The 12532-nt window shown below is 38.9% G+C and overlaps 1 protein-coding gene across 4 annotated transcripts in view; it reads right to left on the reverse strand.

Annotated features, from left to right (window-relative positions):
- Positions 1-9396: 9396 nt before the first annotated feature.
- The window catches only part of LRRIQ1 (leucine rich repeats and IQ motif containing 1), a 175157-nt gene continuing 172021 nt past the window's right edge, over positions 9397-12532 (reverse strand). For 3 of the 4 annotated variants that reach the window (XM_030548612.1, XM_030548609.1, XM_030548607.1), the window contains one exon: positions 10467-11707. In XM_030548612.1, coding sequence (XP_030404472.1) covers positions 11571-11707 — 137 coding nt within the window. In that variant the 3' untranslated portion in view covers positions 10467-11570. Of the gene's footprint in view, positions 9551-10466; positions 11708-12532 lie in introns of those variants that run through there. The other variant, XM_030548608.1, reaches the window with a different exon arrangement.

Here is a 12532-nt window from a genome sequence, read left to right on the forward strand (position 1 = left end):
CCTTCAGTTGCAGAAAAAAAAATATGAAAGACTTTTAAAGATCTCAGGAGAGAAGGAAGCAAATGACACAGCGCCGGGAGCGCTCTCTCTGAAAAGCATCTTTCTGCAGGGCAGATTCCTTGAGTGCAGCAGCCAGCCCGCCCCGCTAGTCAGGGCAGCGCGCAGATGTGCCGCTGTGTTTCAAGAGATGAAGGATCTCCTGAACCTGCTGTGAAAGGGTGTTGCGTGTGATGAAGAGACGTTTCGTGGCCAGAGGTGGTGTGAAGGCGCTTGCCCTTGCAGCGAACGCTAGCTCGTCAGGGAAACGCGGTCCCCCGAGATAACCCCCGGATTATCCGCTGCCAAGTGGCTCCCGGCCTTGAGACTTCAGAACTTTTTGGAGGGCTTTTGTGTTCAGCACAGAACTTGGCTCCTTTTTCTTTCTTCCGCAACCTCTCCCCTTCCCGTCGGGATCAGTTCGCTCCCTGGGAGCGCGAACAGGAGTGAATTACGAGCAAACATCAAACACAAACAGATCCCTCATTTAAAAACAAACCCTATTTGGGAAAAAGGGGAATTGGATGTGTCAGGAAAACGCCTCCACTGAACCAACTATCATTATTTGGGCAAACTGCCTGGAGCTACAGCCCAGACGAGTTGCTCACGTTGTCTCTGCAGTTTGCCCTGTCCCTCGCTGCCCAATTAATGTCCCACTCTCCAGGGAATTCCCGTCGTTCTTCAGTTTGTTTAAACAAAGAGACTTGCCTAAAACACCAGTAAGACCCAGGGATTTCCTTTGTACATTTCCAATAAGACCACCCACCCCCCCTTCTATTTCAGCCAATGTTTTTCTAGTATTAGGGTCAGGCTTACGGTTGGTGTTTTGGCCTGGACTGTAGGGATCTACTTTACACCGCTGATGTCTTCCACAGAACAAGCTGCTTTTATTGCCTGTGCTGCAAACACGACATATATTTGTGGAAAAAGAGAAATTATTCACTTAGGTTGAACGGCGGAGATAAATCTCTAACTGCAGAGGTTAGCGTCTCTACATTGCGGCGTTCTTCCCGAGCTGTTAACACAACCCCCTGATAAGGGACTGACAATCTATAGGGGTTGTAAAATGGATGCGTTTACATGGTTATTTTGCAAAGTGAATTTGAGGTATACCAGTAAGGGAAGCCAGGGAGAAAAAAACCAACAACTTGAATATGACCGAACATGTCAAGTTCCGGGAAAGAAAAAAAATTCCACGAAAAAACCGAAAGTAATTGAATGTTATGTAGAATGGCAAGTGGCCAAATGGGTCAATATTTTATGTGCCCTCTGTTTCCTTTGCGGAGGCTTCCCCCACCCACGCTTTCATGCTTGAATATATAGATTTGTACTATCTCAGACTAACTCGAGAGTTGCACTGACGTGAAACCCCTCAAGAAATAAATACACCAGCCTACAGTGTTAGGAATCATCTTCCCAAGCTTAGTTATGACTCACTTGATCTTCTTTTTGGCGATGGGCGAGCCAAAGAGAGGCGAATAAAGCGCAACCTGCAGGAATCTGACATGACGTGAGAACTATTCACCAAAAGTTATCTAAGGGAGTGTGAGAAGCCAAATTATATAGGTGTAGAATATGGATTATCTGATTTACATTCTACCAAAACATTCTGTTTGGAAAAAAATATCAAATTAAATATTACTATAATAAACATACAATGCCAGCGTTTTAACATGTATTTACACTTAATATGGTAAACTTCATGTTCAATGCATTAAAATACTGAATATGTTTTAACCGCAGCACTCAGGATACTTAAAGGACTCGATTCAACCCTACTGAGTTCTAGAGACAGGTCGTGTCCAAACTGATGAATTTTCTTGGCAAAGGACCAAATAAACTTCCACCTCTCGCAGCGCCCCATTAACGCATAAAAAATTGGTTCAATATAGACAGATGCTCTTCGCATATCACAGTTTGGATAAAAAAATGTTGCATCAAAAATAGTTTCAGAAATGGCACTACTATCTGGGCTCTGTAGGCTTAGTTAGAAAGTACCAATACATCACGTTTTTACTGATATTTTAATATTTAATCCCGTGCTGGCAGAAGAAAAAGACTGACTGGCTCTAAGAAATCCCTTTCATCTCTATCTGCAGTAAGTTAAAACAAACGGATCATTTACTAGTTGCGCCGGTCCCGATCCCACAGCCCAAACCCAAGGAATGCTAGGTCAGGTACTTTCCGTTCGTATCTACAACCCAGCCAAGGGCGAAACAGCAGTAACGCTGCGGTATCTGCCGTTTGATGCTTTGACAATACCTTAGTGGTTTAGCAGATTTCTTTCATGACACCTGCACAGATTAAAAGAAGAAAATCCCTGTCCGTTTAATTTGCGTCAAGTAGATGTTCAGGAAAAATACAGCACATATAGATAGGGAACTTAAACGTTTGCTTTCCCCATGCAGGAAACATCAAAATTGTTTCCAAAGCTACGCAAGCTTTGATGAATTTCCATTTGGAGTAGGTAATGACTGTTCTTGAATCACCTAACGTTCCGCTAAAAACAAAATGGTCTGAAACAGTGTCATGTGTGGTATGGATTTAATCTTAGCTCAACAGGGAATCTCAACAGAGATGCTCCACAAAAGCAGACTGAGCTCTTAACTGGATCTAGTTTAACCATAATGAAACCTACTCACGTGTGTTGCAAAAACAAACCCAACAAGACTTCAATCAGCCTATTATCTGGAGGTTATATTAGCTCTTTATCAAGTCTGTAAAGGGTTTGAAATTTGCGCAATAGGTGTCACGAGACCAGCCACTCAAGAATGCAGGTTTCCAGGACCCGAGCGCGTCCCGTACTCCACTTTAAAGCTGGCTCTAACTGTCTGTCTACAGTCAATAGAAAAGAGTTCCGTTCACATCACTGGGAGTTGGATCGGGCCCCCAGAGGAGGTGGAGCATCTGGACCGTATTCAGTTGGCACTCTTTACAACGATAAACCAGTTCGAGGACAGATAGCTGAGGTGGGTCTCGTCTGCAGCAGCTGAAAAGGTTGTTTGAAATGAGGTATGACCCCCTGTGCCATTCTGTCTAATAAATCAAGGAGATACATATAAAGAAAAACACAAATACCGTTTTACACATCAAAGAAATAGTCACATTACGAAAAAAGGCCCAAATATGACTAAACAAGCTCGCTAGTAAATGAAAGTTGAACATTTGCTGCTCATTTTCCCAGCAGAATTAATTTCTGATGTGTACTTTTTGAAAATGAGCTCATTGAGAGTTTTAATTTTCGAAGGCTCCTAACTAAATTAAATTTTAAAAAAACCTCTCTATGTAGAATCACCCTAAAGTGAATCAACCTAGCCCCGACTTGGACTCTAAAACATTCAAGACTTCGCACACCTAAAAAGACCCTGTAATGGTCATACACTCTTACCGTGCGGGCCTCTTGATTACTATTAGGACAATTCTAAATATAGACCGGCTATATTACTGCAGCTACGCCAAGACACTGAAAGCACCGCGGAGGCTGGTGTGGGTGGATGTAAGGCTGAGTTGTCATCTCACGATTTAAAAAAAACCAACAACATGAAATATAGGTCGAAATTCTTGGTTTGCAGCACGAAGCTAAAGAAAGTCGGTTACTGATCGCACGAGGGCTAAAAAAAGGTCGCTATTTATGTAGCCTGCGTTAACAAACGGCTACAGTGAGTCGATTTAGACCCACATTGACAGGGACTGCTAGTTTTCAAGCTTAGATCAGCTGAATGGCCGCTGCTTCTCGCCATGCAACATAAATGTTAGATCAGATTCAGAAATGTGTAATTCAGCTCCATCATTACTCATGCAGCGCCCAGGCCGAAAGCCACAAAGCGATTTTATTCTACGGGTTTGGATCTGGAGAGTCTCAGCATTATTTTGCCCTTCGGTGAGAACCGTTTTGTAGTTCTCGAGCCGTTTTGAGTGCTTAATGGAGCATTTATTCCCAGCTAACTAAAGCTTCTCGCTGGCTTTTCTTACCATGAGCACCTAGGTGAATACCCGCCCCTCCCCCCCAAAAAAGGCTTAGTGGGTAACCGATGTGCTGCTGATATTTCATCCACGGTGCTTTTCTTTTCCCTTTAAACTCTAACTCTTGGAAAAACAACATATTTTAAGCTTTCCACGCAAATATTGATATTGGCAAATAAAGCCCCATCTCACCGTCCATGGCTGGAGACAGTATCCTTTTTGTTTCGAAATTGTGCAATCAAAACTAACCCAGGGCATTACAAATTGCCTAAAATATCCAAAGGGGGTGCAGGTAACTTGTCCACACAAAACTCCTACCTCCACTTGCCACTGCGGCAGAACGTGTCTGAGCCCTTTGGCGAGGCATTTGCCTATCAGGGGCAGGAAAACAGCGCAAAGTAGGATACGTTATGCTCAAACATAAGCCACGCGTATCTCTGCATTAGTGGCAGCAAATCGTTAGTGCGATCAAATAACCAAGGGAAGGTGGATCTCGACGCCTTGATTTGTATTTTGATCACAGGGCCGCTCTGTAGATCTATATCTAGGCATAGGATAGAATCAGATTGATCGCATTCTTGATAGCCACTCGGGGTCTGAAACGTCAGATAAGGAACATACAAATACACCACCAACGCTGTCAGGATCAAGAGACTGACTTTAATCACCTCACAGGGCCGCGCTATACAATATACTAAATGGACTCAACCGGCCTTGAAGATGCACGGTCTGCAACAGAAACAAAGCAAATGAGTATTAATGAAAACGACATCAACATGAGCAGGATCCCCACATAACAACTGTTGCCTAAGGGGTCTATTCTCAGTCAAAAAAATAATGGAAGTCAATGGGAATGGGCCCAAAATAAGGAATGAGATTTATACTTTTAAAGAAGGGAAGCTACCTGATCGCTCAGTTTCTAACTATGACATTTTAAAAATAGAGATTCCTTTGTGGTCTTTAAGGAGCCGCTGTACCGCGCTTCTGTGAACTAACATCGCCTAAGCGGCAAAAAGTTCATTCAATTTCATCAGTACAGTTCTTCATAGAGGTTCCAATTTAATAAGAAACAATTTGCGATGGGGGGGGGGAAGTCTTTAGAAATCACTATTTAGTTGAGCCTGTTTAATTTTCCTGGACTGCCTCCACTTCCATCATCTTGCTTAATAGTATTTGCTTTCTGCGGCAGGCATTCTTCGTTTCCCACATTAAGAAAATTGTTTTTAAAAGAAAATTGCTGAGGAACTGAATTAAATTAGGTGAAATACAAAGAACTCATTACACGGGGCAGAGAAAGAATTCACGTTAGTCCTGTGTTTTTGCAAATGGGCAGCCTCTTTAATCTCTTGCAGATGATAATGATGGCAGAACACCTGTCCTGTTGAAATGACAGGTATTATTACAGTCATCCTGCCGGAAAATAGCTTATCTCCATTAACAGCAATTTGAATCAACCTTGTTTTTTAATACTCTTAAAAATCGTGACATAAATCAGTAGACAATTAACACTGATACAAAAATACAGGCGTTACCGTCTTTATTTCTTATTGCTTATTTAACAAAGCCTTTGCTACATAGCAAAAACTTTCCCTCGAAAATTGGTTTGTACAGAGAAATACCAGAGGAGCTGGTAAAGTCTTAACTAACTGCGTTGTGGGTCTTACAGGTATTCAGGTTCAACCCCAGTCAATATCAGCTACGGCACAAAATGTACTTGCTTGCCCCCTAAAGATTGAAGAGACCACTGCATTTCAGCCACCAGGACACTTGGCAACTATCTGATCAGTGGTTATTGGCCTTCTTTAGTATGTGAGTGCAGGAAAGTAAATGTTGATGCTTAAAGGAAATACTGAAAACCAAATGAAAATTCTCCTGTTCCAAAACAACCAATCAGCCCCAAATCCCAAGAAAACACAAATAATTTAATCAGTTGGAGCATGGGGCAGGCAGAATTTTGCTAACCTGCCTTATTAACATTATTTAGCTAGAATATCAAAAAGTGTACCTGTCCAATCATTTGCTCATAAATAGGCATCTATTTCTATGTTGTTACACAGGTAACCCATACGTGCTTCCTCCTCACAATTTTACTCGTGTCAGTTTCAAATTGCCATAAAAAAGGCTTGGCTAACAAGGGATTACGGTCCATTACATAGTGTCTCTGTATAAGTTACCCACAATTCCAAGACAGTTGCAAGGTTGGCTGAAATGTCAGGAGCTCTTCTGTATTTATAAAGTCTCCCAACTGCATATACATGGCCCTCTGCACCACCATAAGTCACCTGAGTGAGTTGGGGGGAGAGGGTGTAGGTAGAGCCTCTACAAATTGTGATCTACTTCCCCCTGCACAACATGTAGATAGGACAGTTGGGGACAGGGCAAGGAACTACTACAAGACCACATCTATAAGGCACAGTGTCAGTAGCCTTGAGCTGGAATAAAGGGATGTGTTAATCTACAGGTGGGCTGAAAGTCTTTTTCCTAAATTTCGCACAAAAAGGCCATTTTTTCTGACTTTGTGTGAGAAGGGACAATTTTTCCTTTTCTATTTTAGACTGGAATAATGCCCAGTTCCCTTGAGTATCCCAGTCTCATCTAACCTATCCTACAGACTTTAGTTATGTGTCATGGGTTCTATCATCAATTTTTAGGCCAGCAGAGGCTGTAAATCAGTGCTGAACCTGGTTCCTCGTCTTACTAGGTTTATAACTCCCATGCCAAGCCAGGATAATATTTTTCACAAGCCTTTAAAAATATTAAAATTAGATAATCTGTTTTTTTTTCCACTTATGCAGGTAAAAAAATAAAACAAGCAACAAAGATTGCTGGTGTAAGACTTCTATGCTAGTACAGTTTAGTACAAACAACTTTGATCTAAGACTGGAAATTTGGCAACCTAATCATGCATAATATGGTTCAGTTCTTTTCTGTATTATTGGGGACGTCCAATAAAAACTAGTTTTCGTAAGGATTTTTCTGATTACACAATGTCACTTTAAGGTATCACCTTCCAGTACAACCTGGCTTCCATTACTGCTAATAGGGGTAACTTTGGCATTCATCAAGGAAAGAATGTATCTCCTTAAATACTCATTTCCATGACTCTCTTACTATGCGGTGACACTGAAATCAAAGGGCTATTAATCAGCTACATTCTTTGCAGTGCCTGTAATTTGTGCAGTAGGCAATCAAATGTAGTTATGCTCCTGTGTGTCTGTGGACTGATCTAGATCCTAGTTATGGGAGCATCTTAGAAAATTATAGCATCATAGAGTAGATCCACCTTTAAGGGATAGGCCTGTTAAAAATTAATTATGATGCTCCATTAAGGTAAAACGCAGCACTAACCTTCCATGAAAAGAAAGCTGTAGAATATTTTTTTCTTTGTATCAACCAAAATATATGTTCTGTAAATACAACAGCGCCTTGTTAAATGGGGATCAGTTAAAAGAAGAGAGCATTTTGAAGAATAGTCTCTTGTTAAAATAAGGTTACTGTTTAATATCTGTCTACTATGCAATTAGAATGGACTGTATAGTGAACAAGAGGCATATAACTATGGTACTTGGTCATTCAAGCACAGATTATTTGAGCATCATTGACACATCTTAGTCTAACTGAGTAATAATGTTCAATTTTGGATAAAGTCTCTCCATTTGAGGATGTTTTGATTATCAGTATTCAAATAGCTATAAACCTGTTAAAACTTTCTAAATAAACAAGTAGTTAAAAAAATCTCATTTTATGAGCTTAGATACAATGGTGTTGAAGGAAATCAAGTAGCTGTAAGCTAGATAGGCAAATCGAGTTCAGTGTTTGGATCAGAGGAGAATACATGTAAAAATTTCAAAAGTCTTTCAAATTGATTTGGTAAATGACACAGTTTTTAACAAATCTCCCTATGCATATTTCTGGGATTGAAATGACCAACATAATTTTGAATCACTGCATTTTTAGGTTTCTGAGAATGTATTCTATACACTCACCAGAGGAATTTTTAAGGGGATATTCCCATTAATTTTTTCTTCCTTATTTATAGGATGTACAAAGAAAAAAAAGCCTTAGATAGAAATGTTGGTGGATTGTTGTTGACAGTGCTGGGGCACCATATGGACAGTAGAACTTCTAGCAGGCTATGCTCTTGGATTTTTGTGGATGTGGGTTTGCTAAACCACTAATGGGGAGAGGAGAAGGGTTTTCAGTTTACAGAGTCAGTGTTAGTCTATATCAGCTTTTCCTCATTCAACACATTCCTGTTCTGATGTCAGAAAATAGAACTAGCTCCTGGGGAAATTTTTCCTTGAAAATATTCTGACCATGTTCCTAACTAGGAAGTATTTTCTAATGTATACAGGAAGTAGCATCTGACATCGCTGTGTTGTAAAGCTATGGTTCTCAACCTTTATTTCATTTATGAGCCTCAAATGGAGGTGCAGACCCCTTTGGAAATCTTAGACATAGTCTGTGGACATCATGGGTCTGTGGACTACAGGTTGAAAACCATTGTTGTAAAGAACAGGGTCCTGACTGATAGTGGAAAAGATGTCATGTCTCATAAATATGCTGCCATCTGTAGACATCCATACTTATTATTCATAATAACAGACATTACAAAGTTGTGTACCTTCCACTATAAAATGTTTGCACAAAAACAAATCCAATTGAAATCAATGACAGTCTTTTTATTAATTTTAACAGGAGCTGGATCAGACTTCTTTGTCCATATTTGACCAGGCCCAGTGCCCCTTTGATGTTCTGATCATATAATAGGGCTCTTTGAAAAAGCAAATTGTGCAATCTGACATATAATGTATAATAGTCAATGACATTGCAACATTATGTAGGAAAGGGTGCAGCATATCTTGGCATAGTCCATACATGACTTTTGGGTGGATATGTTACATAAACACCACCATGACAATGCTAAGTTGTGGAATAGCAGAATAAGTATAATACTATAACAAAGACGTTTGCTACAAAATTCACTTCAGAATACCTGCTTACAGGTTATGTTGTAGAGCAGTTAAGACAAAACTACCATTTTGCTCATCACATAGTATGCACCTTAAATGATGATGCTAAATCAGTTGGCATAAACAGTTCTCGTTTTATTCATGCTTGGATAGGGTTCTTACCTTTTGAAAATTTGAAGTGCTGCCCTGAGGAAAGTAGGTACAGTTCCCCTTTACAATGCATGAATTTGGAAATACAAATCCCCTTCATTTGTAGCTGCTCTCACATGTGCAGTGGGGTGTAGATTGCCACCTGCTACACTCATGCGTGTGTGTCAAATCACATAATGAATCTGAATTGCTAAATGTTACATTCAGACCTCTGCTTCGGCTGATACACACATAAAACAAATACTCAGACATCTACTTAGTGATTGTACAGCTGCACATATTGAAAACCATGTTGTTTAAGTGATGGAAGAAGGTTGTTCCTGCAGAGGTGCCATCCTTGATAATATAACGGTAGTCATAGTTTTCAAATTTGGGCATCTACATGGCATCTAGTGGTGCACCTGGATCTTCAAATTTGCATTCAGTATCTAAAACAGGTATTTGATCAGGTAAGTATCAATTTGTGCACACATCTAAAGAACTGGATGCTATAACACACTGCTTATGGGCATTTTATATTCTTGTTTATGATGGATAGAAGCTTACTCCACAGACAGTTCTATTGATACATTTCTATTAATCCTGAATAAGGTAATCAGTGTAATGTGGCGTGCTCCGTCCCCACCCTTGGATGCCCCAGAAACCTCTCAGATTTGGTCAACTAAGTAGAAATTTGGTGTGAATTTATTTATAATTCCCATCACCAATATAGTATGGGGCAGACAGAGACAAATAGAGTCTCTCTTCCTTGAGATCTCAGTGCATACTTAGGATCAGCTAACTCAGGTTCTCCCCTCCCTTCCTTCCTGTGTCTTCTTTTATACTCCTCAGCTCACAGTTAATAGGTTAATCAGCCCTCCCACCCTGATCAGCGAATTAGCAGTGTATTCCCTAATCAGCCTTTTCCAGGGGAACTGACTGGTGCCTAAGTGATCAAAGTGCAGGCTCCTCAGTTACTTTCCAGCATTCTGTCACACTGGCCTTTCCTATCAACAGCAGGCCCAATGGAGTAAGCAGCAATTTATCTTTTTCAAAATTTAAATTGTAAGAAATTAGTGAATGTTTTTGTTTCTTTTAAATAATGAGGCATTTCAACAGGTAGAGATCAGCTTCATGACTTCGCATATGAATAGTAAAAGTCCTTAAACATCAGTATTAATGTAGCTTTCCTTTGGATAGTTCAGAGTAAAAGACAAAGTTAAACACTTTCAATCCGTATTAACTTGTGGATGTTAAAAGAAGACAATATGATGGACACTTATCAAAACAACATCATATGGAATTTACACCATTTGCCAAAAATGATGACAACATAAGAATTTATGTTTTTTTTATTGACTGACATCTCAAGCCCCATTAGCCTTCCCACTTCAGTCACAGTTTGTAGCAGTTTAAGGCTTCACAAGAAAGGATGAGACAAAAGCAAACAGATGAGGAATCAGCAAAGACTTGCTTCTCTATATCCAATTAGCAATTTCCACCTTCTAAACAGAAACCATTTAAAAGATAGGAATACAAATCAAATGACCTTCTCTGCCCTGTCTATGGATGAACATAGTGATTATTAAAAACAATGAGAGTCATGCACTCACTTCAAGCATGCTAAAGGTAAACACAGTATTTCTCAGGCTTCCTTCATTAAAGCTCTATCACAAAACTTTTACGCATGCACATTTTAGTTTAAATGAGACTAATTACTTGAACAAATAGAGACTGCCTATCGTTGACCTAGAGATGTAATGCTACACTTCCATGGGAGAAAATTTCAGGATGGTAAATTCAATTTTTCACTGGAAAAAATGTTAGAAGCTCTTAAAAATATAAAACATTAGCAACTTTCCATAGCATCACAACAGAACAGTACTAACGTAATTTAGCATTAGAATTCATATGCACCTCTCATCTTACTAGAAACAGATTAGCATTTTATAAGCTTCTAACGTGCTGAGAATTTCCATTGCTTCTTCAATAATACATACATGTAGACTTTTCTCAGGGTACCATTCTAGGTCATTAGAGTTCACAACACAGTTCATAAGTATAAACATGATATATATATATCATTATTGTATTATAAGAAATCAGTACTTCAGTTTCTAACGTACATCCTCAGTGACCAATGATTGCATTTATACATCTAAACTAATTGTTATGAGTAAACCCACAAATCACATTACAGTAACAGAAGTTAATGGATTCTGTATTCCATACTACATGAACACAGAAGCAACTGCAAATACAAAATATGATATGTATAGAATATCATCACCAGAAAACGAAAACAAAACAAAAAACCTGCAAAACATGTATGGTAAAATAAATCTAACACAGTTTTCTGAAACTTTGTATTTAATTGGTAATATATATGTAGAATTCTGAAATAATTGATAATCACAGACCTCTTGAAAAGAAACAGCTCTCCATACATTTTGCATGTTGAAGTTTCAGCTAATTCTTCAAAGATTTTGCCATCTTCTTGCCACTTCCCCATCCCCCACTAAGCTGGACTGGATGGTCTCGAAACGATATCCGCTCTTTACGAAATGGACCCACGTGTGTTCTTTCTGAAGCAGATATGTCCTTTGCTAGACAAACAAACAAGTGGCATGAAAATATGTCATCAGTTCAGCGAAATTAGATTATTTTAATACAATAAAAGCAAAAATTCCTCCATCAACATGTCTAATTTGGTAGTTTATATCTTTGCATAGCTTATGTCTTTTGTCTTTGTGCTTTTTCTTCAAAGTAATTTCAAGGTTTAAAAGAAGCTTGTAGCAGTAATTTTGTAAATACAGTACAATATTTTGGAAAATAAACTGCAAAATTATTAGACATAGGCAATGTAGTTTCCAAACAAGTTTCCCTGCCCATTTTGAAAATATTTTAAAGAATATGCACAAGATACATTAGAGAAACAAGTCACTCTTATAATTAAAGATGTTTTGTAACCACACAAAGAACAAGCTTGGTGGTTTTATCTATTTAATTAGTTATTGTTTTGATACATCAGTACAAATACAATGGGTCAGATTTGCTCTAACTGAAGTCAAAGGAACTTTTACCATTAGTGCTGATGAAAACAGAACTGGGACAAAAAGCATATATAAAGACACTATGCCCCCAAAACTTTTAAATTTTATGAAATTATTCAGTATTCAGTAACATCTATACAAATAACGCAACTACTGGTTTCTACAAATAAGCAGTGTGAGACAAGATGGGTAGTTTAATAGACAAGAGAGTAATATATAGAGTGTGCCATAGATGTAATTTTTATTTTAAGAAAATCAACCTTTCAATTGATAGAAATGTCTTCCTCCCTCTCATTAGGCATGTAAAATCCTCTCATATTCTGTGTAACACATCTCACATTGTGTAGCAAATCCTCAGAGAGGAAAATGGTGAAGATA

The sequence above is a fragment of the Gopherus evgoodei genome, chromosome 1 (genome assembly GCF_007399415.2).
Source record: "Gopherus evgoodei ecotype Sinaloan lineage chromosome 1, rGopEvg1_v1.p, whole genome shotgun sequence".
Lineage (NCBI taxonomy): Eukaryota > Metazoa > Chordata > Testudines > Testudinidae > Gopherus > Gopherus evgoodei.